Source organism: Podarcis erhardii (assembly GCF_964252035.2).
Source record: "Podarcis erhardii genome assembly, chromosome: 1".
NCBI lineage: Eukaryota > Metazoa > Chordata > Lepidosauria > Squamata > Lacertidae > Podarcis > Podarcis erhardii.
In genome coordinates, this window is record NC_138497.1 from 84,368,131 (window position 1) to 84,394,442 (window position 26,312).

The 26,312-nt window shown below is 41.2% G+C and overlaps 4 protein-coding genes across 4 annotated transcripts in view; 3 read left to right on the forward strand and 1 right to left on the reverse strand.

The window, feature by feature from the left end:
* The window catches only part of LOC309331250 (olfactory receptor 5AP2-like), a gene marked incomplete at both ends in the record, with an annotated part of 35,497 nt that extends 25,839 nt beyond the window's left edge, over positions 1–9,658 (forward strand). The window contains one exon of the mRNA XM_081843366.1: positions 8,853–9,658. Coding sequence (XP_081699492.1) covers positions 8,853–9,658 — 806 coding nt within the window. The remainder of the gene's footprint in view (positions 1–8,852) is intronic.
* Positions 2,767–3,711, reverse strand: LOC309351708 (olfactory receptor 8U3-like; the record flags this gene model as incomplete). The annotated part of the gene is made up of 1 exon (XM_081879542.1): positions 2,767–3,711. The coding sequence occupies one exon, from the start codon at positions 3,709–3,711 to the stop codon at positions 2,767–2,769; it is 945 nt and encodes a 314-aa protein (XP_081735668.1).
* Positions 9,659–15,472: 5,814 nt separating the features above from the next.
* LOC309350854 (olfactory receptor 5AP2-like) lies at positions 15,473–16,408 on the forward strand (the record flags this gene model as incomplete). Its single annotated transcript, XM_081878152.1, has 1 exon — positions 15,473–16,408. The coding sequence occupies one exon, from the start codon at positions 15,473–15,475 to the stop codon at positions 16,406–16,408; it is 936 nt and encodes a 311-aa protein (XP_081734278.1).
* Positions 16,409–20,799: 4,391 nt separating this feature from the next.
* LOC309331259 (uncharacterized protein) overlaps positions 20,800–26,312 on the forward strand; it is a gene marked incomplete at both ends in the record, with an annotated part of 34,246 nt that continues 28,733 nt past the window's right edge. The window contains one exon of the mRNA XM_081843376.1: positions 20,800–21,757. Coding sequence (XP_081699502.1) covers positions 20,800–21,757 — 958 coding nt within the window. The remainder of the gene's footprint in view (positions 21,758–26,312) is intronic.

Consider the following 26,312-nt stretch of genomic DNA (forward strand, 5'->3'; position numbering starts at 1 on the left):
AATGGATACTAATTCATTTTGTTCAGAAAAGTGAATTTTCGCATAGCAAGCATTTGTAAAATGGAACCTGAGTGTTACCTTCAAAACTCCCACCCACACCACTCACACATGAAAACAAAGACCATCACAGCCAACCACAAATGAACAACCACACCCTAGGCCAACCCCAACCTCTCTCACCACCAAAGGAACACAAGTGAAATAGTAACACCGTCGCCCGACCCCACCCCCACCCATCTCCCCCCTCCACCTCTTTCCCCCTTTTCTTCCCAATGTCTCAACAAATGAAACTGATTTGTAAAAATGTTACATGGGGAAAAAGTATGAGAGAGACATTGCAAACACTTTTGTAAAACAAGAAAATCTTTAATAAAACAAAATAAAACTATTTTTGCAGGCAATTTGAATGCTATCTGTAGTAAGCATTTGGATAGACTTCCCAATGTGTCTCTTGGCAGCTATTCTGGAAATAAATGTATATTCCCACTCTTAAACAGATACAATCTAAAAAATGGATGGTGTCAGATAAATCAGGGAGCAAGCTATCACACATATTTATCTCTGAAATTTCATTCTTATTCAGGAATGAATTTTCTTTTTAATCTCTTGTCTCCCTAATTTTGATTTTATTGAACATAGAACCCATGACTCTATCTGATCACTCCCCTACTAAGGCCTCTTTACAAATACAGGGCCCCATTATCCCTGACTCAATATGGTGGTTGCATACATTCCTGCTGTACCACAAGATATTGCAGAGGCAATCCAAATGGTTATAACAAATTACTTTGTTGGCAATGCCTCTCCCAATGTCGAACCTCATATTCTCTGGGGTGCAATGAAGGCTGCAGTACTTGGCATATGCATTGAAGAAATGACTGGAACAACATCAACAAAAGGAATTCCTCTAACAAAAATGCCAATCAAGTCAGATATACAAGACCATGAATTAAAACATAAAAGGACAGGTCCCAACTGAATTTATGTCAACCTAATCACTAAAAGGATTCTGCATCCTGTGTCCATTGAACATATTCTTTCCTGGGCTACATTTGTGTCCCTTCTTCCCCTGATTTTTGTTTTTGTTTTTTGTACTTCTGCAAATCATGGAGCTACCAATAATTCTCTCTTGGGCATGGATGATTCCTTTTAGCCACATAAGGGTTGATAATCTCAGAATGAGTTCACAGTTAATATAAATGATTACACTAGCCCTTATTTTAAATACTGGATTTCTCTTCTGCAATTATTCCTGGTATTATTACCAAACTTTCACATTTCATTCCTTTTCCATGAGTGATGAACTGAAATAATGACATCGTCAATGATAAAAGAGAACAGGAAGTCTAATATCTTCAGCCAAAAAATTAACTACTAAATTATACTAGATCAATATATGCAATAGTCTAATTAAACAGATGATAGTTTACCAGCCTAAGACTGGGCTCAAGTTGGTAATAACTGAATGATTTATATGGCTTGAGTCCTTGGTCTAAGTCAGCTAATCGAGCAGGAGCAGATTCAACCAAAAATGTGGTGATTTAGAATTGATTAATCTTTTAAAAATTTAATGTACTTTTAAAAAAGTACATTAAAAATAATATACTTTTCAAAAATAAATACATTGCCGAAAGAGACCCACCAACTAAATAACTGTAGGATTTGACAGAGTACCAGCTATGCCATTGCCATGAGAGATACACTGATGGTACACTGACAAATTCACCAGTGGAGCCTATATAGCTCCACTGAAGATATTTATATATTTTGTGGTATTATATTCTGATTTTGTTATGTGAACTGCCCTGAGACCTTTGGGTATAGGGTGGTATATAAATTCAATAAAATAAATAAATAAATCTGTACACTGCACTTTATCCAAAGATCACAGAGTGATTCAAAACATAAAAACACAAAGTGGGAACACAAAATACATAATAATAATAATAATAATAATAATAATAATAATAATAATAATACACCAAACCAATAATCCCACTTCTAAAAGCACATTTAAAAGGTCACAGAATGTTAATCAGCCAAAGGTCTGGTTGTAGAGGAATGTTTTCGCTTGTCACCTAAAGATATGTAATGAAGACGCCAGGCGGGCCTCCCTGGGGAGAGCATGCCACAAAAGGGGAGCCACTGCAGAAAAGGCCCGTTCTTGTGTTGCCATCCTCTAGACCTCTCTGGAAATGACCATCCAAGTAATACCAGAACCACTGCAAAGTGGTGCTACCCACCCCTAACTCGGACAGCTGCTCCAGAAGTATACCATGGTATTGAAATCCACTGAGAGGTCAAGGAGAACTGACAGTGACACAATTCCCCTGTCTCTCTAGTGACAGAAGTCGTAATCCAGGGCAACCAAAGCAGTTTCTGTGTCAGAACTGGGCCTAAACCCTTATTGAAATGGATTTCATTTCAAAAGAAATGATAATAATGTATTAAAACGTACACTTTAAGATAAAATATATTTAGAGGCACACATTTGACTGAACATTTTCTTGCAGATTTTTGAGAAGAAATATATTAGCAGATTAATGGGGAAAGGGAATTAAATGACATTTTGAGTGAGCACATGTGGAAGTGACATGGCCCAGAAAGAGATTGATTTATCTATCCATCCCTACATTGAGGCTCTTCCATCTTATCTCCTGTGTTGCTTTCTAGCATCACCTCCTTTTGGCCACTCCAAGCATACACACAACACATTCCATTCTTGGCATGAATAAAATACATTAGGAAGAATGTCCTAATTATCCATCAGCGGACAACAACAATTCTTTCTGTTGTTCTCTTCAGAGCATCTTTCACCTCCTTGTTTCTCAGGCTATAGATCAGAGGATTGAGCATAGGAATCACCAGTGTGTAGAAAACGGAAGCTATTTTATCCGTTGCTAGAGAGTGGTTTGTACTAGGTTGCAAATACATAAAGATCAGAGTGCCATAGAAGATGGTGACAGCAGTCAAGTGAGAAGCACACGTGGAGAAGGCTTTGAGTCGTCCCTGAGCAGAGCTGATTCTCAGAATGGCTGAGAGGATAAACGTATAAGAGATGAGAACAATGAGAAGGGAGCATAGCATATCAAAACCAGCAAAAGCGTAGATCAGTATCTGCTTCGTGCTGGTGTCAGAGCAGGAAAGGGCTAACAACGGGAGGTCATCGCAGTAGAAATGGTTGATCACATTAGCAGAGCAGAAGGACAAACGAAATGTAACTATGGTGTGGAACAAGGCAACACAGAAGCTGTATGCATAAGGGCCAGCTGCCAGCTGGATACAGACTCTCTGGGACATGATGATCCGATAAAGCAGTGGATTGCAGATGGCCACGTAACGGTCATATGCCATCACCGCCAGGAGAAAGCACTCTGTGATCATGAAAGTAAGGAAGCAGCCCAGCTGTGCTGCGCATGCATAGTACGAGATGGTTTTCTTAGCTGCTAAGAAGTTTGCCAGCATCTTAGGGGCAATGACAGAGGAATAGCAGAGGTCAACAAAAGCCAAGTGGCTGAGGAAGAAGTACATGGGGTTATGGAGGTGGCTATCAGTCCGGATTAGAAGGATAATCCCAAGATTCCCCATCACAGTGATAACGTAGATCAGGAGGAAGATGACAAAGAGGGGGACTTGTAGGTCCGAGCGGTCGGTGAGTCCAAACAGAATGAACTCCTTCACTGTCGTCACGGTGTGATTGGCATCTGCCATTTATTCCGAATCAGATCATCTGGTTAAACAGGGCATGATTAAATCAGGGGAGAAATTCACTTATCTCTGACAGGCAGAAAACATACAGTAGTGTTATCTCAGCATATGTGGATGATAATTTTTTCTGGTGGGTACTTTTTAAAAATACTGTTTTGTTTCTGTAGGTGTTCTGTTTTAAGTTCTGATGCAATCACAATGTCACCACCAGCTGAAATCATTGTTTGAGAAATGTTATGTGTTTCTGATCTGCATAACCAAGCACCACCTCAACCCTAAGAGTTTGCCTGGGTTCAGAAAGCATTTCTTGACCTTCTTACCAGATAAACCCTATGACTGAACACGGGTAGCTAAAACTTTGTCTCCTTATAATTTTTTTTTTGTTTGTCATTTGGGGTCAGGAAAGCAATAGAAATGCTGCTCATTTTGATACATTTCTGTATTTCCTCCTCAGAATAAGGTGTGTAATATATCCATTGTACACAGCAGGGAAATATTCAAATGTGAATACACCATACAGCAAAAGTGATCAAGGTGGAGGGGTGGTGGCACTTGCCTAACTTTCTGTGACTGGTGTGGGTTACTGGGAGAGGTGAGGTGGTGGGGAGGTTTGTGTGGTGCAAACACAGCTATGAAGCCAATCTGGTACTCCTGTTGGAGGATTTATATCTTGGCAACCTCTCCTTCCCAGTAAGCTGCACTGATGTCAGTGATGAGAGGTCATGTAAGTGCCACCCCTCCTCCCCATCAATCATCATGGTCATACAGGTACACTGAAGAGACTAAATTGGTTGCAGCAACCTTTTGAGTGCACAGGTGACAAAATGGACGTGCTGCTACATAAAGTGTGAAATGGTCCGTAGCAGCACCTTATTCTTGCCAGCAGGGCAGCTTTTTCAAACTGCCTTTCTAACAAAGCTGATACCCCATGAACGCCACCTCCCAATCAGGTTTTTGCTTGAATCACAACACACCTGACACTTTTATGAATAATCTCTAGGCAAGTAGATCCTTGGCCATATTGTTAACGGATGCTTGGGGAATTTCGTCTTTTTTGACTTGCTCTGAATTTCTTAGACTGGATAATTTTTGCACTTCTCTGAATTTTGCAACACTGCTCTCTGCAATTTAAGGGTATCAAAGTACATTTAGAAACACACACACACACACACACACACACAGAGAGAGAGAGAGAGAGAGAGAGAGAGAAAATACATATAGAAATATACACCAACACATATATAAATGCATTTTTTTGTGGAATTTTACGAAAAGAAATGCCTGATTAATGGAATCAGCCTATGGAACAGATTTATGGATGACACAAATGAGAAACAGATTGGTTCTTCCATCTTCATATATATCATACTTCTGTTCTTTTTTCCTAGACAAATCCCATTTTTCACCATAAGGGTTGCTATTCCACCCTGCGCTGCTCAATGTCTGAAGGATGTATCTCTCTGTATCTATACATAAAAAATGTATCTATCTACATATACGAAGATGTTAAATACTAAGATCTCATATAAAGAAATGCACATTCACTCCCAAAGTGCCAGAAGAAATATAGTTATGAACTGAGCGATACTTTGCACTTGTCACTCTTCCTGCAGAGAGGTAAAATTCACCATTCTTGGAAGAAAGGTGAGCAAAGTTGTGGTTGAAGAATGTGACAGTGTCCATTTTTTTCCACCACTAACCATGCTGAGGCACTTCTGCACTGATTGTTTCCCCATCTCATGGAAAAAAATATACTCTCCTCAAGTGTTCCTCGTTCACAACAGGATACACATTTTTTAAAACATGGAAATTATCCCCTTGTAGAACAATGCTGATTTGGTTCTTGGTTTTAAGTCAGCTGCCCAACCTACCAGAGTGTCCATTTCCTTGTTCTTTTATGCACTCTGAATGAGTCCCCCTGACTGCTTCCAAGCTCTTTATGTGTGTATCTCTCCCTCTAGCATTCTGCCTCATATTCCACCTGTAGGACTTTTGGTCCTTAGGGATATCTCCAAACGAGCTGCTGATATAAACATGTGCCATGTAATCATGCTTCTTTGCATGATGGAATCCTCTTCTTACCAACTGGTAAGTGCAGGATTCAACCCTGCATCGTATTGCTCCTTCCCAAGGAGGTTCTCTTAAGGGCAGGTGCTTGTGAACGAGCAACACTGAGCTCAATGGAATGTTTTGCTTATCAGATGGTAACTGCAGGATTCCACCCTGCATATTGCACTCACAAACATGCAGGACCTTTTATTTAGTCAGGAGAGGAGGAAAGGAGATGCAGCTTATCCCCCCTGCCCAACCATATGTTTACTTAGGTTTTTAAAAACCCTAAGTACAGGGCCGTCTTTAGCATATGCGCCGCCGGGGTGCAAAGATCCACCCAGCGCCCCCAAATTTAGTTTAGCTGCCCCCAAATTTAGTTTTATTGAACTTTTTTTGGAAGGGGGGAGCCAAAGTTGTTGACCTTGTGGGGGAGGGTGAACTCAAAGTTATTGAACTTTTTGGGGGAGGGGGGAAACGCTCACCTATAACAACCTTTCCCCTGCCGCTGATCAAGAGAGACCAGTATACAGTAGGTATACATTTGGCACCCCCCAGAATTAGATGCCTGGGTGCCCCACACCCCTTGCACCCCCTTAAAGACAGCCCTCCCTAAGTAGCCCTGCCCCTGAATCAGAGGCACCAGCTTGCAAGGCCAGTGTTGCATGTGTGACATATGTGTGATGTCAAGAGCCAAACATGGTGACCATGCAGCTTCAGTGGCTGGTGGCTTCTCCTCCACTTCCTCTTGGTACCACCACTGATGGGAGGCTGCTTCAACCCTTCTTCCCCTCTGCAACAGCAGCAGGAGGAGAATGAGTTGACCGCTGGAGCTGTGCAACACTCGACTCCGTGCTGCACTTTTTGGAGATTGGGGGAAGTCCCCACTCCCAAAATATAGGAAGGGCAAAAGGGCTCAGCCCCCAGGAGCTGGCACTGCTGCCTTGAATTGATCAGGGATCAGATTTTGGGTGGATGACCCTTTGGCAGGTCTGCCAAATCCAGGGAATCTAGATTAGGGCCCTGGTGCAGATTCAGAGTTTGTGTGAGTCTGTGCACAGCCCTAATAAATGGCTGCAATAAATAAATTATAAAATGTGACTTGTCATTCTATTTTGAAACAAGACAAGGCTAGGTAGGAATGTTTGGTCCTAAGCGCTATCTGTGGCTTTTTTGTACATACAATGAATGGGTTGAACATTTTTTAAAAAATATTATAACAGTATTATATTATAACATTTAAATTAAAAAGAGATGCTGCTTTATAATGAATCAGAGCAACAATCCAGCAGCCCCCTTTTAAGATTCCAAGAAAACTGGAGATTCTGTGGCTTAAACAATGAGACAGAACCAGGAAAGCAAAGTGCACCAAAGGGAAGTAGAAAACAGCAGCCATTTTGGACTAGGATTCCTATAGAGCAGTGTTTTCCAAACTTGGGTCTCCAGCTGTTGTTGTGCTACATCTCCCATCATCCCTAGCTAGCAGGACCAGTGGTCAGGGATGATGGGAATTGTAGTCCAAAAACAGCTGGAGACCCAAGTTTGGGAAACACTGCTGTAGAGCTTGGTGTCCAAATAGCTCATTCATCAGTCGCAGCTCTGACTGCACACATGGATTAAAAACATTGAAAGGCAGGAGCAGCCTGGTGACTCATTTCATAGAAATTGCTTAGAAAGTTGCATGTACATTCTAGAAGGTCTTGGTATTTACAGTGGTACCTCGGTTTTTGAACATAATCCGTTCTGGAAGACCGTTTGAGTCCTGAAACGTTGAAAAACCGAGGACTCGACAGCCGACAGCTAGGCCTCCAGATCTTGCAGTCAGTGGAGGCTGCGTGGCATGTTCAACTTCTGAGGCATGTTCGAAAACAAGCATTTACTTCTGGGTTTATGGCATTCGCAAACTAAAATGTTTGTCAACAGAGACATTCAAAAACCGAGGTACCACTGTACTTTTTATTTTTTAAAAAATGAAAGCTTAGACTCTAGGCCCCTTGCAAGTCTGGACCCTGATGAGAAAAAGTGATTGAGAGCCTATAGGGAATCCTCACAAGAGAATGAATAAATACTCTGTGAGCTCCTCATCCAAGCTCAACCCTCTGAATGCTGCTGAGGCTCCATTCCATAGGTGAGCTACTAAAGTATGAAAATGGTGTTCAGGAGACAACTCCTAGGAATCTCTGGTTGTTGTTGTTGTTGTTGTTGTTGTTGTTGTCATCTGCAATTCATTGAGTACTTTAAAATAGATACTAGTGGTAGACAGAATGGTGCTGAGAGTTTAGGATTTTGCTCATTTGCTACAATTAAAGATGCTGCAATCCATAGCTGATTGTGCTTTTGGATGGTCAAATACATATCTTCAATAGATTGGAATTCCTATTAACTTCTGTGTGGGTGGAAGGGATCCAATTTGTGTGTTCTGAAGAATATGTGAGTGGATCAGATTTTTTCCACTGAAAACAAAGACAGAAGTAATTTGGTAGGGAAGATAGCATTATACAGGCACCAGAGTTTCCACATTTGGAAAAGATTACAGGAGGGCACTAAGTTAAAATCTACCTTCAAAAGATGTTTTCATGCAAACTGTGTAGGATTTTAAAAATTAGTAGCACTTTATCTCCAAGTAAAATAAAACATGAAATATTTACAGACCTCAGAAGTAAATAACATTGAGTCTAATGTGGCTTACCCCTGAATAAATGGGTATCTCCTGAAAATAGAACATTCTGTAATTTGAAGGGAATTCTGAAATGATATCTCCTCCTGAATTTAAAAAGGGTGTAGTTCCACCAGTCTCCCTCTTGCACATCATTTGCTCCTAATGACCATATGCAACTGGCAGGATTAAGGAGATGGAAATTGTCTGACCCCTCCTCCCATCTTCTTCGCTATCTCTCAAAATAGATAGTAGATACTCAGTCTTTTTCTTTCTTTCTGTCCCAACAGCTAATCTATAATAAAAAACATGTCTGTGTGGAATCATTCAAGCACCACTGAGTTTATTCTCCTAGGAATCACAAGCCGAATGGAGCTGAAACTGCCTCTCTTCTTTCTGTTCCTTCTGATCTACATTGTCACCCTGGTGGGGAACATAGGGATGATCTTGCTCATCAGGAGAGACCCTCGCCTCCACACCCCCATGTACTTCTTTCTCAGTAACTTGGCTTTTGTGGATGTCAACTATTCCTCAGCCATCACACCCAACATGTTAGTCACTCTCTTGGCAGAGAACAAAAGCATTGGGGTCATTGGATGTGCAACTCAGATGTTTATGTTTGTTATATGTGGGAGTTCTGAATGCCTCTTATTGGCAGTGATGGCGTACGACCGGTATGTGGCTATCTGCAACCCACTGCGTTACCCCATCATAATGTCAGGGAAAAGGTGCATGTGTCTAGTAGCTGGTTCCTATTTCCTTGGCAATTCTTATGCAGTTCTACATACAGTGTTTACCTTCACTCTGTCCTTTTGTGGGCCAAATGTGATCAACCATTATTACTGCGACATTCCCCCACTGCTACAGCTTTCTTGTTCAGATACGCACACCAACGAGACAGTGATATTTGCACAGGTTAGCATAAATTGCGTCGGCACAACAGCAATCATCTTGCTCTCCTATGCCTGTATCTTGGCCACCATTTTGAAGATCCATTCTGCCGAGAGCAGGCGCAAGGCCTTTTCCACCTGCACATCCCATCTGACAGTTGTCAGCTTATTCTATGGGGCAATTTTCTTCATGTATCTGAGGCCCAGCTCCACGTACGCACTAGAGCAAGACAAAGTGGCCTCGCTATTCTACACGGTGGTGATGCCCATGCTGAATCCCCTCATCTACAGCCTGAGAAACAAGGAAGTTAAGGATGCATTTTGGAGACTGCTTGGGAAGACACTGCCATTCTAAAGGAAAATTATGGAATAGCAAACCAATATAATAATGAACAGGATATTCAACTTTCATTCTGTTTACTAATATTCATTATGCCTTTCAGTTTATTATTGTTGTTGTATTTATATTTTAAGGGCTTGTTCTAATGGTGGTGCAAGTAGAAGGAACCTTCCCTAACCAATGTTTATCATTTATTTATTTATTAGATTTATATAGCACCCTTCATTAAAAGATCTCAGGGCAGTTCACAAAATGTTCACCTCCCTTTTGCAGCCTCCTCTACCAAGGATAGATGCATCAGTCATATCTGCATGTTGGTTCAGAAGTCCATCCCATCCCATTTCCAGATTGATTTGCAACTTTTACTTCAAAAAATACAAAAGAATTTTTGCATATAATACATACACATACTTTTATTACAAAATACATATATAAATTTTATTCGATCCCAAAATGAGCATTTTAAATACCTACTTCATCTCACATTGTGCATTTTAAAGCATATTTTATCCTAAAACACACATGTCTTTCCTGTTTTTGTTTTTATGAAGAACTGTATTGCGAAATTCAGAGAAGCAGAAAGAAAATTACACTCTGATCTATGTATTATTCCAGGAGATGTGGATTAGGTTTGTTCACTCACAAATTCAGACAAAATTCATCTCCCAGGCATCTTAATTTTTTTACATTTTTTAAAATGCCAAAGCAGTCAGTAGGATAGCCATTCTCTACTTTGCAGAGAACAGTTCTCCATTTGAAGAGTTATCCCAGGGCAGCCCTCTAATCTGAAGGGCTACCAATTACATGCTTAGTATATAAAGAACAATAGAAGAATAAAAAGCAGCATAGGCCTTGAGGTTGCCTATCAATGGTTAGCTTTTGCACTGCAGTCTAAGTAGACACAGATGCCACCTGGTCACAGTCTCTGCTACTATGGGGAGAGGTATTGTATTTCAATTGTAGTAATTATTTACAGATTTGCATCTATACACATCAGCACCTGCAAATGTTATGTGAACCTTCATCCTCTTTATTTTTGTCAGTTTAACACAGGGCAAGTCACCACCCTGGCTTTAAGTCATGGAATCTGGAGTTGTACAGCCTAAGAATAGGTTTACCTCCTCAAGGAGAGACAGACTAGCAGCAAATACAGCTGAATGTGCATTTGTTTATATAAAGAGATATAGCAGAAATGCATCTGCATATAAGTGTTTATATGCTAATGCTAGATGCCTCTGAACCTAGATGGGAAAACTGAATGCAGGAGAGGAAAGTTAGGGCTGCCATACATCCTGCCTTTCCATGACATGCCTTGGAATAAAAAAGGCGCAACAACTTTTGTTCCCCTAAAAAAACATACCCAAAAAACTCTGTTCTGAATTTCACTTGGAGTTATGGCAACTCTAGGAAAGTGCCTGCTTGTATTGCTGCCACAGGCATGGAGCTGGCCACTGTGAGAACAGGATGCTGGACTAGATGGGTCATTTGGCTGATCCAGCAGATTCCTCTTATGTTCTTATGCCAGGCATAGGCAAACTCGGCCCTCCAGATGTTTTGGGACTACAACTCCCATCATCCCTAGCTAACAGGACTAGTTGTCAGGGATGATGGGAGTTGTAGTCCCAAAACATCTGGAGGGCTGAGTTTGCCTATGCCTGTCTTATGCTACATTTGCTCCTATCTGAAAGAGCTGCGGTGGATACCACTATAAACACTATAAACCACTATAAACAATATTGCTTGTTCAAGTAGCTACACACCCAACTAGAAACATGCAATTTGATGTGGTTTTCACACATGAAACATGGATCTCCAGATTTAGAAAGGATAAAGACTGCAATGTACTTGAACATTCTGGCCCATGTAATTTTAACATATGCATTACAAACCCAACTGAAGCAAAAGCTCCATTAAGCCTTGTGTGTGGGAACTATATTTATCATGATTTTCCACTGGTGAATTCCCTGGGATCCACCTATTATGGATACAGGCTCCAGATGGATATGTACCGTAAGTTAGTGATGATCTATTAATACACTAGTGGTTATTATAGGTAGAATGTTTACAAAGATATAATTCCTCTTAGAGACTCTAAGTTTATGGAAACAATGATTACTCAAGGCAAATCTTTATTTAGCACTAGGAACAATGCTTCCAAATGGTAACAATGATTATGGTCTTAACAAATGATGAGATTGGAGGTCCACAATGGCCTGCACTTGCCCAGGCAGGTGCATTATGTGACCTGTGAGAACAGCAAAATAACCAGACTGTACAATGGTGATGGGATAAAATCAGGCCAAATCTTTATTGAAAGCAGCAGGCAGTGCAAGGGTTGCCATGGCATTGGGTCCCAAGATCAGTTCATCATTCCACAAGCCCTGTGTTGATGGAATGGATCTGCTGGGTTTGGATTGCTCCAAACCTGTACAATGGGAGTCAGCCAGTGTTGAAACTGCCATGGTGCAGGCAGGGTCTCACTGGGAGACCAGGGTGCAGATTCCAACCAGGCAGACACCGAACCCACACTTGGGATTGCCATGGTCAATCCTCCCCTCAGGCCCCTCATGGCCACTCCCCTATACTATGTTGATCCTGACTAATGCCATTTCCGCCCTCATACAAACAACATCCTTCCGGCTAACAAAGAAAAACCATAATTTCACTGAGGGAAAGGTGAGAAAAGCCCCAACCAAATGCCAATCAAAAGGAAAGAAATTCCTTTCTGGTCCTTTCAACCAATGACCCAGAATTGCTATGTGAAGGCTCTAACCCAAGGGCAGGCAGGTAGGAAGCTCTCAAAGCAAAATGGCTGTGAGCTTCAGGGGAAGCAGCCTTATATAGGCTTTCCCCTCCCCTCTTCAGCAAGGACCCATGAGGAAGCTTTTTCACACAAGCCCATCACACAGAGAAGATACTGGGCGAAACCTGGCCACAGCCCCACCGGCCAAAGGGTCCCATGCTTATTGGGCATGGAACGGGGCTTATGTCTGCTTGACAAAGGAAAGGGTGTTTTGGAAACTTGGGAGATGAAGGTTGTGGCCCTACAATTAGACAGAGTGAGACAACCACCTCAGAGGGAAGATGATGAGAGAAGGCAGCGCTCATTCTTCCTGAGACTCACCTGGGATGTTCCCAACTCCCTAAGTCAGTGCCTAGTGATGGTGCTTGCTCAATGCTGGTCTGAGTTGACTGGCTTTTCCAGTCAGTTAATCTCTCTGATTATGACAAAGATAGGACCTTCAGGAAAAGGCAGCCAATGTAGTCCACATAGTTCAGCAGGAAAGCACTGCTCTTAATATGTGATGTGTGCTGATGCCATTACTGCTGCATTTGTTTGAGTGGACAGTGAGCATGCACCAGGTATAGAAGTAAGAGAGTGGCAGCAAAGTGTTGAAAGGCAGAGGCGTGTGTCCTGCACTTCCTAAGCTAACCAGCAGATAATGCTGACCCAGTGCTGGTTTTGAAGTAAGATTCAGTTGCTAGTCTGATTGGCTTCTGTACATGAGGGTGTCTAGGCAGCAAAATATATTGGGCTGGCCCCACAAGCGTTATGTAGATTTCTCTAAAGCCCATAGAAGAACAAGGAAGGGAGAAGATGAGGAAGTGCTATAGGAATGAATAACTCATTCTAGAACAAATGACTATTCACAACAGCCCAGACTAATTGGGCAACTTATCTTCAGCATCACACTAAAAAGTATAAGTGAAACTTAGGGGAGTTAAGTCCCAGAGGTAACAGCAAATAATAAATACTATGAGAGGCTCCTCAAGATAGCAGACAATCATGTTCAACAAGCAGGTGCTTCATCTCACAGGGTAAGCTGGCAATTAATCACTTCTGAGTATGGTATTTAGGGGCCAATGCTTAGCAATCACAAGCATTTTTATCACTAGTGTTAATCACCTATATAGAGACAAACAACATAGTAGCTGCTGTTGGGAAAATAGATGTAATATATGCCTGGAGGGCTGGATATTCTATATTGGATAGATAAGGGAGGGTTGATGGGAGACATCAGGAATTGACAATGCACTGCAGGGAGAAGCAGCAGAAAGTAAACTGATGGTAGAGGAGACAACTAAAGATGATTTATGGAAAAGGAGCATCTTGAGGGGCAACCTAGGAGGAGGATCCATCTCTAAATGCACCCATTTCAGTTATGGAAATAGAGCTGGCTATTAATCAAGCAAAAACAGGTAAATCATCGGGTTCTGATGGGCTCACCGCCTCTTGCTAGAGAACATTTTGAGATCTAACAATACCACTGAAAGATACAATGAACGGAGTAGGAGAAAGACACCGCACTTGAAAATTGCACCCTAGCCTAAGTCATTAATTACCTTCCTACTGAACAGCCCACACCACGCCCCATAATCGTCTTATGGAAAACTTTTAATAGCTTGACCATGATTCCATAAGAAATTGACATTTTACCATTGAAGTTTTTCCCCCCTCCTGAGGTTAACTATAATTTTATTACTATCTACTCTTAGTAGAATTTTCAGATTTTCAGGTTACATCTTTGCCTCCTTTGCCAGGAATGAAGAAATGAGGTATGAATTGGGGTGAATAAAACATGCAGTTAAAAGAAACACCCTAACACCCCTCAGTGTGGGTTCCTGAGAGCTGGGAGAATAAGCCTCCCAAAATTCCATCCCTGCTCTGAGCACTAGAACAGTCTCCCCTTGCCTGTTCACCTTAAAGGTAATCAACCACAGATGTAATGAGACAGACAGAATCCTAGAGTAGCTTCATTTCTGTAGCACTTATGCAAGACAGTTGTGAGAAGTCGATTGGATAAGCATCTCTTCACCATAAGGATGCCTCAGTTTAACTTCCTCCTGACCCATCTTACTACCTGCATCTGTATCAAACTGGTGTTTCACCAAGTTGGCCCAATTACCATATCCCTCCCTCAACATATCCCTCTACTACTACTACAGCATGAAATAGATGTGGGGGGCCAGTGCTCTCAGTTTGCCAATTCTGAGGGTACCCACCCCAATACAAATTCTACTTAACCCCTTAAATAGGGACTGGCTACTCCCATGCTCTAAATACATAAATATATATACAGTAAAGGTAAAGGGACCCCTGACCATTAGGTCCAGTCGCGGACGACTCTGGGGTTGCGGCACTCATCTCGCTTTACTGGCATAGGGAGCCGGCGTACAGCTTCCAGGTCATGTGGCCAGCATGACTAAGCTGCTTTCTGGTGAACCAGAGCAGCACACGAAAACACCATTTATCTTCCCGCTGGAGTGGTACCTATTTATCTACTTGCACTTTGTGCTTTTGAACTGCTAGATTGGCAGGAGCAGGGACCGAGCAATGGCAGCTCACCTCGTCATGGGGATTTGAACCGCCGACCTTCTGATCGGCAAGCCCTAGGCTCAGCACCACAGCACCGCCCACGTCCCATATATACAGTATATAATTATAAATATAAAAAGTGGCGCATTAGGAGAGCTGCCACTCTGGAAATGCACTGAGGAGGGTTAGGCTTTTAAGCCTGTCCACATTCCTCCTTTGACTGGCAGATGCGTCCCACCAGCTATGGGTCACCAAAACAGATGTGGGTGAGGGAATCACCCTTCACCTGAAACAAGGGCAAAAGAGCAGCATTCCATTCACTCTTCCATGCTTTGTATTTTGAAACCCTTTGCTTTAGAACTCTGGAAGCACATGAAGTCTTTGTCCAAAGTCACCTGTTGAAATGGTATTTTGTTTTGTTTGCCACACAAAGGGAACTGAACTGAGAAAATAAAAGATTACATTGCTAACCATTCTTTCTCGTCCCACACAGGTAACTTGTATATGAGGAAATGTCTCTGGAGAATCACACCACAGTCACTGAATTCATTTTTCTAGGAGTCACTAACCGAACAGACCTGCAATTGCCCCTCTTTATCCTGTTCCTTATTGTCTATATTGCCACCGTAGTAGAAAATCTGGGCATGATCTTTCTGATAAGGAGTGACTCACAGCTTCACACTCCCATGTATTTCTTCCTCAGCCACTTGGCTTTTGTGGATCTCTGTTATTCTTCCACCATCACTCCCAAAATGTTGGTGGATCTCTTGTCAGAGAGAAAGAGCATTGGGGTTTCAGGCTGTGCAACCCAGATGTTTCTGTTTGTTGTATTTGGGATTACTGAGTGCCTCCTGCTAGCTGGAATGGCCTATGACCGTTTTGCGGCAATCTGCAACCCCTTGCTCTATTCAGTTATTATGTCTGAGGAAAGGTGTGCCTGGCTCGTTGCTTGTTCATATGGAGTTGGACTGTTCCATTCAGTTACCCACACCACATTCACTTTTACTTTGTCCTTCTGCAGATCAAATAAAATAAATCATTTCTTCTGTGATATTCCTCCACTTCTCCAGCTTTCTTGCTCTGATACCCACATATATGAGATGGTGATCTTTGCTTTGGTTAGTGTAAATTGTGTGACCACCACAATGACCATTGGCATTTCCTATACTTGCATACTGGTTACGGTTTTGAAGATACGCTCCGCAGAGGGCAGACACAAAACCTTTTCCACCTGCACCTCCCACTTGATGGTTGTTACACTGTTCTATGGGACAATTTTCTTCATGTATCTCCGACCCAGCTCTGCATACAGCCTGGATCAAGACAAGGTCGCCTCCGTGTTCTACACAGTGATGATCCCTATGTTGAACCCCTTGATCTATGCCCTGAGGAACAAGGAAGTTAAATGTGCCCTTCAACGAGCAATTGAGAGGATGTTTTCACTGTGAAATGAAATAGCAGAACAGCTGGAACAAAGTACAAGAAAAGAACCTTGCAATACAACTTGATCACTGTTATAACTGATCTGTTCTCCATGGTTGTTTGTTGCGAGTCCTAGCAGGGAATGAATTTGGAGTGACAATAACCATGGCTTCATGCTTTTTGTACACGTGAAGGACAATTGAAAAGCCTATTGCCTTTATATTAAAAAAATTCTCATTCCTCAGGGGTTACTGGAATGAAAACTTTATGATGAAATTGAGAGAAGGCTATTGCAGTGCTAGGAAATTTAGAAAATACAGTGACATTCATAGTGATAAGAGCTCTATATAGATCAAACGTGCAACCCAATCAGTTTTTGTGCTAAGAATGCCTTTCTCAGGATGAAGCAAATAATAATAATAATAATAATAATAATAATAATAATAATAATAATAATATATTATAATATTTGTACCCTGCCCACTCTGGGTGGCTTCCTACAAAGATTAAAAATACATTAAAATGTCACACATTAAAAACTTCGCTGAACAAGGAACAATAACTGCTATTCTAGCACAATACAAAAAATTCCTTCCAGTAGCACCTTAAAGACCAACTAAGTGCTACTGGAAGGAATTTTTTGTTTTGACTATGGCAGACCAACACGGCTACCTATCTGTAACTGGAATTCTAGCACAATGTTAGAAAGTTCAGTATTGTGTAGGTGTCATGGGCCAGAATGCTGCACAACGTGAGGATATTACTGAATTGGCACCTGCCACAATTTATTTATATATTTTTATCCCTTCCTCCCTGCAATGTAGCTAATATGGCTTTCACAGCTTTATCTCAGTTTTTCCAACAGAGGGCAGAGAGAGGGTGAGAAACCCAAATTCAAGCCTGAATATGAATTTGAACGTATGGCACCTGGTGACATATATGGTCCTATGTACAATAAGGGATGTGGGTAGTGCTGTGGTCTAAACCACTGAGCCTCTGGGGTTTGCAGATCAAAAGGTTGGCCCTTTGAATCCCCGCGATGGGCTGAGCTCCCATTGCTCTGTCCCAGCTTTTGCCAACCAAGCAGTTCGAAAGCACACCAGTCCAGCATTTTGTTCTCACAGTGCCCAACTAGATGTCCAAGCAAAGCCCAAAAGCAGAGCACAGGCACTCTACCCACAAGTGAATCCCAGCAACCAGAATTCAAATCCATATAAACAATGACAATTGAGATAGAATACAGTGGTGCCCTGCAAGACGAATGCCTCGCAAGACGAAAATCCCGCTAGACGAAAGGGTTTTCCGTTTTTCGAGGCGCTTTGCAAGACGAATTTCCCTATGGGCTTGCTTCGCAAGACGAAAATGTCTTGCGAGTCTTGCGGGTTTTTTCGCTTTCCCCCCTTTTTCTAAGCCACTAAGCCGCTAATAGCCGCTAAGCCGCTAATAGTGCTAATCCGCTAATAGGGGTGCTTCGCAAGACGAAAAAACCGCTAGACGAAGAGACTCGTGGAATGGATTATTTTCGTCTTGCAAGGCACCACTGTACAGACAAAATGAGCTGCAGTCATTGATAGACCTGCCCTCCATTAATTTTGCCTTTTAAAGCCATCCAAGTTAGTAGCCATCACTACTTATTGTGGGAACAAATTCCAGATTATAACTATGGGCTGTGTGAAGAAGTATGATCTTTTATCTGTCATGAATTTTCCAATATTCAGCTTCATGGGATGACCACCTGCTCTAATGTTATTCGAGTGGGAGAAAAACTTTTCTTTGTCTACTTTCTCTATTCCATGCATCATCCCATGGCTTCTGACAAAATTAACTGGAATCTTACTAAAAACATATTTCTTTAAATTATAAAGATTTTAGTAAGAACATCCGGAAACTGCACTAGCCACAGTACTTGTTATATTGACACCTCAATTTCAAAGCTCTTTGCTTAGTCTGAATCTATACAAACCTCTGCCCCACCAGAACACCCTCCTAGTGCTTTGCCCCAGTGGGAGGTATCTGCTAATGGAGGAGAAGGGGGCCATTTTGACAATTCCCCTACTCACTGCTGCCCCAAATGTCCCTTGAAAATCTAAGCTGGAGGGTGGGGGAACAACCTACCCAGCCCCTGAGATCACTTTCTGAGGCCCTCCTAAGTGTGCCTCCTCCACCAGAGGTCTGGAGGGTGGTAACATGAGAAGAGGCCTTCTCTGTGATGGCTCCCCATTTGTGAAATGCTCTCCCCAGGGAGATTCAGCTGGCGCCTTCATTATACATCTTTAGGTGCCAGGCAAAAATGTTCCTCTTCAACCAGACTTTTGGCTGATTAATTTCTATGGACCTTTAAGTGTGTCTTGTAGTAGGGTGGGTGTTGTTGGTTATTGTTTTTGTGGTTTTATTCTGTGGTTGTTATGCTGTGAACTGCCCTGAGATGGTGGTGGTGATGGTGATATTTCACTCTTTCTCTCTCTGGAATTCTGCTCGACAGCGCCATTTCACCTCATTTTCCATTAAGAGGCAAAAAATAATAATTAGCTGCCTGTTGGTCGTTTTAGTTTCTATGAGACTTCAGGAGGGATTAAAGTCTGAAAAAGTGATGTGTGAGGAAGCTCAATATCCTGTCAGCTGTTTATCTTACAGCAGCCAAACAAAAGTGCTCCATAATAAATTGCAAGGTAGTCTCTTGCAAATTCAGATCAGAATAGAAATTCTATTTATGCTAAGAATTCTTAAAGAACAGGACTGCTGAGAGAATAACATCTGGAAGAAAAGTAATGTTAGAAACCAAGTGTCACTGGAAAGATTGGTGAAGAAAGAAAATGGAACAGAGCTTCTTATGGTACCCATATAGTACCAACAATCAGGGGGTTGGCAATCAGATTAAGGGAACATTTGTAGCTTGTTTTAGAGTTGAGGAGAGAAAATGTTATTGCAAATTATCAGATCGCTGTGATTCAACACATCTAGTTCATTTTAATATTATTTTACATCTTACATGAACTTGCTGATCTATCTGTTTCAAGACCTCTCTCTCTCTCTCTCTCTCTCTCTCTCTCTCTCTCTCTCTCTCTGACTGCAACAGAGTACCACACCTGTTTATGCAGAAGCTGCACAGAGCTTATTTCCAAAGGTATGTAAAAGTATGCAAAAGTGCACTTTATGCTGTGCTTTCTTGTGTTGGTGTAGATAGAAGTATGTGAAATGAAGGAAATGATTTGCATGAATTCTTTGACCGTTCATAGCACAGGAGTAAATATCTCCGGAGTAGATGCAGTGATAATCCAATTTAACAGTCTTAGATACCATCCATACTCAGAAATAAGTCCTACTGTGTTCAGTGGGGTTTACTCCTATGTGATCATAGAGCTGTAATTGGAAGGAACCTTGAGTGGCATCTAGTCCAACTCCCTGCAATGCAGGAATCTCAACTAAGCTCTTTTAGTACAAATTGGTTTGCAAAGATTCTAATTAGATTTGTTTTTCCAACAAATGTGTTGGATTTGCTGGCTTTTTAAAGTAGAAGTATGCCTACAGCAGGATCAATGTAAGAGGCAAACCCTGTACTAGAAGCAATTCATGATTCTGAGCTCTCACACTGTACCTAATATAGACAGATCCCTGCACAAATTGACAATGCTTCCCCAAAACATCTATGCCTCCTAGATGACATTGGACTACAGCTTTCATCATCCTTGTTCATTGACCCCAGCCCACATTTCTAGTTGTGCAGATAGGTAACTTTAAACATGGACTCGGTGGTCTTACAGATACCTCCTCTTTAGATGGTGATTTCATTTCTTTAAATTATGACAAGCCCAGCCTGGTGAATTGGGGATTCCTCTTGCTCATTCTACTGTGTGGTGCCTTGGACTTTTGCCCCAGACTCCTGCCCTGAGGGGACTGCTCCCTATCACACCAAAGCTGAGCACAAAACCTCCATCCATTTCAGTAACTCACCTCAAACTTTGGCCCACTAGTTTGGGCTGGGGAGCCGACAAAGAAGGCATGGGGAGGGTGACCATTCCCTAGTCTTTTTCACAAGCATCTGATAACTAGATAGATAATGCTGCTTCTGTAATTGACGTTTCAGATTAGCCACAGACAGTACAATCCTATGAATGTTTAGTAATCTGGAAGTAGGTCTCAGTGCATTCAGTGAGATTTACTCCCTTGTAAGTGTACATAAGATTGCAGACTAAAAGCATAGCAAATCTGTTAGTCTCTAACATGCTACATTAAACTGTTGGTCTTGTCTGAAGGTCTTGTCCTTCAAGCATGCATAAAACTTTCTGTTAAAGTAATGCAAGCTCATAGTCATCCCTGCCACTGCTGGCAACAAATTCCATACATTGGTTGTAAAATATTGTTTTACCTGTGCTATGCTTTGGTGTTTTTTCAGATCTGGACATTTCACCTGGGTGCAATGTCTGAAGAAAACTCCACAACAGTGGTCAGTGAGTTTGCCTTTGTGGGATTAACAAACAACCCTACACTACAAACTAGTCTCTTTTTGGTGTTCCTGGTTATTTATATGATTACCTTGGTTGAAAATCTAGGAATGATTGCCTTAATAAGGGCCAGTCCCCGGCTCCACACTCCAATGTACTTCTTTCTCAGCAGCCTCTCTTTCCTGGATGTATGCTTCTCTTCTGTGTTTGCTCCAGAGGCATTAGTGAACTTCCTAGCAGAGAAAAGGTCCATTTCCTTTATTGGGTGTGCAATGCAGATGTACTTTTTTATAGGTCTGGGGAGTACGGAGTGCTTTCTCTTGGCTGCAATGGCATATGATCGCTATGTGGCTATCTGCAAACCCTTGCTGTACCCAGTCCTCATGTCTCCTAGAGTCTGCATTCTTCTGGTGTTGGGATCTTATGCCCTAGGCCTATTGCACTCTCTCCTTCACACAGTCCTCACCTTCAGGCTGTCATTTTGCAGGTCTAACATGATCAATAACTTTTTCTGTGACATCACAGCACTTTTGGCCATTTCCTGTTCAGATATCCACCTCAATGAACTCCTGATTTTCTATGTGGCTGGTCTTGTAGAAATAACCACCATCTTGAGCGTTGTAGTTTCTTATACATATATTCTCACCAACATTGTGGTGAGGATCAGTTCGGTCGCAGGCAGGCTGAAAGCCTTCTCCACCTGCACCTCGCACCTCATGGTGGTTACCATTTTCCATGGGGCAATTCTCATTCTGCACTTCCGACCAACCTCTAGCAGTGAATCTTTGGTTCAAGGCGTCTTTGACAAAACACTGACTGTGTTCTATACAGTTGTCATCCCTTTGCTCAACCCTTTGATTTATAGCCTCAGAAACAAGGAGGTAAAGGATGCTTTGCTAGGCTTTCAGCAGAAGGTGTGTGACAAAATATTTTGTTCATGAACCTTATAAAATCAAATGGGCATGGCATTATTAATGTATGTAATGTATTACAGTTCTTTCCAGACCTTAAAGTCTAGATAGAAAGAAGGATGCACTAAATTCCCTCTGGCCCCTATGTGCTGTTTTGGTGAGGAATGTAATGTTCCCCTTAAACTATGTCCATATTAATCCAAGCTGAATGAAGGGAACATTCTATGCTATGAATGATATATGGTGTATTCCCTAACATGGAGTTTGACCACTGTTTTAACAATTCTCTTTCATATGTTTAACATAGTGCTTAATAGTGCATTGTATCCCCACGTCCTTAAGTCAGAGATGGGGAGTTGCTGTAGCCCACTTGGTGTTGTTGGGTTCCAATTCACATCAGACTCATGATCAGGCAAGATGGGAGTTATAGTCCAGCAATGTCTGAAGAATCACAGGTTCATCACTCCTGCATTAAGCCATAGGGAGTATGAGAAGTGCTCCTGTTCAGTCAGCTTGGAACAGGAACCTCCTTGGAACAGGAGAGCTTGCATTTGACAGAGTTATCCGTCCGTCCATCTTGCCCACCTGCTGCCTGTCAACATCATTCCATTGGCACAAAGCACCCTTTTCTATCCACCCAATGTATGGCCAGATAGAAGTATCACCAATGCGATTGCTGTGAGTGGTGGCCAGTGGAAAGTCTTGAAAGGGATCCCTTCCCAGTGCTACTACCATTGTATGAAAACATTGCGCCTGATTCAGTTCCAAGCGGGTGCAACAGTCTTCTTGCTCCCAACTCCTGTCCTACCTGGGATGTACAGCAGGGCTGTGGATGTGACAACGAACTCTCACACAGAGAGAAGCAGTGGGAGAAGGAGCTGCTGTCTGCCAGCCACCTCAAAAAGTATCCAAGATGCCATTGCACTGCCTGCAGAAAGATTAAGAAGGCTTTCCCTGATGTGTGCCTCAGTCATTCTCTACAATGTCTATAACTATATATATGATTTTATTGCTTTTAGTTCATTGAGTTTGTTTCTTTTATATTTTATCCTATTTTCTCTTATTGTACAATGCTTGCATGACTTTAGGCTATGAAGTGTTTTTTAGAATTGAAAAATTAAAAAAAGGGCAGTCAACCTATCTCCTCCTCTATCTCCTCTACAGTCAACCTATCTCCTCTATTGTGAGACTCAATTAGGCCCTCTTCAAGTGTTTGGCTTGACATTATGCCAGAAGCTAGCCAGCAATAAATCACACAGAGTAAGTGACGTTAACTCTTTATTAGAAGAAACAAGGTTTGCTCAGGAGTGTCAGCATAGCAACACTTTTCAGAGGCCAAGCCCCTTTGAGGCAGTTGTGGAGACTGCAAGTCCCCACTTTCCCACAGCTGCCTAAATCTCCTGCTCCCCCGGGTCCTTAAAATTCAAAATGGATATCAATATTTATTATTAGAAAATTCAGTCCCACGTGTTTCCCCATGCTTCGGCACTGGTACCTACCAGTACTTTGTATTTCTGCTAGGGTTGCCATATTTCAAAAAGTGACAATCTGAACTAAAAAGCTGTTAAGCTATTTTTGGCAAAAATGCTTTTTAAAAATGCACTATTTTTGAGGAAAATTGGCAAAAACACTGCCGACACGGTTGCCATACATCCGGATTTTCCCAGACATTTAGCTGATTTCCCAGACATTGATTCCGACTGCAGTATTCTGGATATGTCCGGTAAATTATGGACATATGGCAACCCTGATTCCTGCCATCTCACTGTTTTGTATTGTTGTGTGTGTGCGTGTGTGTGTGTAAATTGCAAATTTTGGACAAAATGGATTGTTTCAAGAAGTGGCAAAGAGATATTTCTAGATTTGTCTGGCAGGGCAAGAAGCCTAGAATAAAATTTAAAATATTAACTGATGCAAAGGAAAGAGGTGGATTTGCCCTGCCAGACCTTAAACTCTATTATGAATCAGCAGCATTTTGCTGACTGAAAGAATGGCTGTTTCTTGAAAACACTGACATTCTGGACTTAGAAGGTTTTGACAATGTTTTTGGGTGGCACGCATATCTGTGGTATGACAAGGTTAAAGCACATAAAGCATTTAAAAACCATATTGTCAGAAGAGCATTGTTTAATGTCTGGATAAGATATAAGGACTTACTTGAGAATAAGGGCAGGGGGAAACTGGAGAGATCGTTACTGAGAGATTCAATGTCACTGAACTTAAAGGGAGTCTGCAAAATGTGGGATTTAAGGAAAGCTTTAACACTAGTGGGACTGTGAAACAAGAAGACAAGTACTTTCGGAGCAACTACTGTTTGGATTACAAAATCAGCAATGGGGAGTGGAACTGGGGGGAAGGGAACAATCTGACAAATGAAAATCAATATTACGACTGTTTGGAACCCCCCAGAGATCCACTCCCCAAGGAGAAAGGGAAGGAACTACGAAAGATCTCAACAAGGGACAAGAAAGCACTGCATTACAACCAGGATCAAGGAAATCAGCAGAGGGGGCATGGAAGTGACTTGAGAGCCTCTGATATCAGAACACCAGATTGAAAGTTAAGTTAAGGCTTGAAGGGAAGAAAGGACGGATACAACCCAAAACCAGGAAGAAAGGGACGATGGACAAAATTAGAATTAATATATATATATATATATACTTGTTATTTTTAAGTAATATCAATGAAACAATAGATGGTGTCGCAAAGGAAATACCTGGCTTTAGCAGGGAAATTTGAGGGTGTTAAGTATAAATATGTCTAAATTTTTAAATTTTAAAGTTTATGTTTTGGAAGGTAAAGACAAAGTGAAAGATAAATATTGATAAATTGGATAGATTGTTAAGATAAAGTATGATTGATAAATATGGGAAAAATTTGAAAGTTTATGGTGTGGAAGGTAAAGATTAAGTTAAAGACAATATTGATAAACTGAGATAGATTGTTAAGATAAACTATTTTTGAAAGTATGGGAAGAATTTGCTGAAACTATGATTAAATTGGAATACAAAGGGGGAGGTATGAGGAGGTCTAAGACTTAAGATAATGAAACAAAGCATTCTTGATTTATATATCTTTTTTCCTTTTTCTGTCTTTTTTTCTACTTGTTTTTGTTTACTATTTTTCCTTTTTTGAATGTTTTTTGTATTTTGTATTTTAAAAATTTGAATAAAAATTATTATAAAAAAAAGAGAATAAAACCCCAAGGTGGTTATCACCGATGGAAGCGAAGGCTCAGAAAAAGCTCAATATGGAGGCCAAATGGCCGAAATATTGGGAGATATTGGAACAGGAGGGTGAAAAATTGAAATTGCAGAGTTTTGAGAGATTAAAAGACAAAGTGCGAGATTGGTTACATTATTTTCAAATAAGGGAGGCTTATAACATGGATAAGAAAACTGGCTTCCAGGTGGAAAAATCCAAATTGGAAACAGAACTGTTAGAACCCAAAACTAAGATACTATCAAGAATGTATAACTTGCTGTTAGAATGGAATACTCAGGATGAAACGGTGAAATCTGCTATGATTAAATGGGCACAAGATGTGGGACATAACATAATGTTAGCTGACTGGGAACAGTTGTGGACCACAGGTATGAAATTCACGGCATGTAATGCCTTAAGAGAGAATATTATGAAAATGATATACAGGTGGTACATGACGCCAGTCAAGCTTGCAAAAAATTACCATTTGCCCGATAACAAATGTTGGAAATGTAAAGACAATGAAGGTACATTTTTTCACCTTTGGTGGATGTGCCCAAAGATGAAGGCTTTCTGGGAGATGATATATAATGAAATGAAAAAGGCATTTAAATATACTTTTCTGAAGAAACCAGAGGCCTTTCTCCTGGGCATGGTCGGCCAATTGGTGTTAAAAACGGATAGAACTTTCTTTATGTACGCTACAACAGCAGCAAGAATACTAATTGCAAAGTATTGGAAGACACAAGATCTACCCACCTTGGAAGAATGGCAGATGAAAGTAATGGACTATATGGAACTGGCGGAAATGACTGGCAGAATCCGAGACCAGGGAGAAGAGTTGGTGGAAGAAGACAGGAAGAAATTTAAAGACTATTTGCAGAAACATTGTAAAATTAATGAATGTTAAAATGATGTCAGAATGAAACGAAGTGGTTTTTAGCAATAAGGTTAAAGAGGAATATGTAAAAATGGATTGAAAATAGGGGATAATATAACGATATATAATGTGTTAAGATTAAGAACCAAGATAAAACAAAGAGGGAAAGGATTTGCTGAATTAACTATTTGAACTGGAATACAAAAAAGGGAGGTGTGAGGAAGTCATGGAAACAAGTAAATGAATTGTAAGACATAGAAAGAGGGATCTATTTTTAACTGTTTTTGTTTTTTCTGTATATTGCATTTTTTTTTAAAAAAAATTCCTTTTCTTCTTTTTCGGTTTTGTAATCTTTTTTCATGGAAATTTTAATAAATATTATTATTTTTAAAAATAGGATCTTTCCCTGAAACCCAGGAGAGCCACTTCCAGTCAGTGCTAAGTCCTGCACATGGCTGCTGCCCTCCGATGCCAATATTCATTCAGATAAACC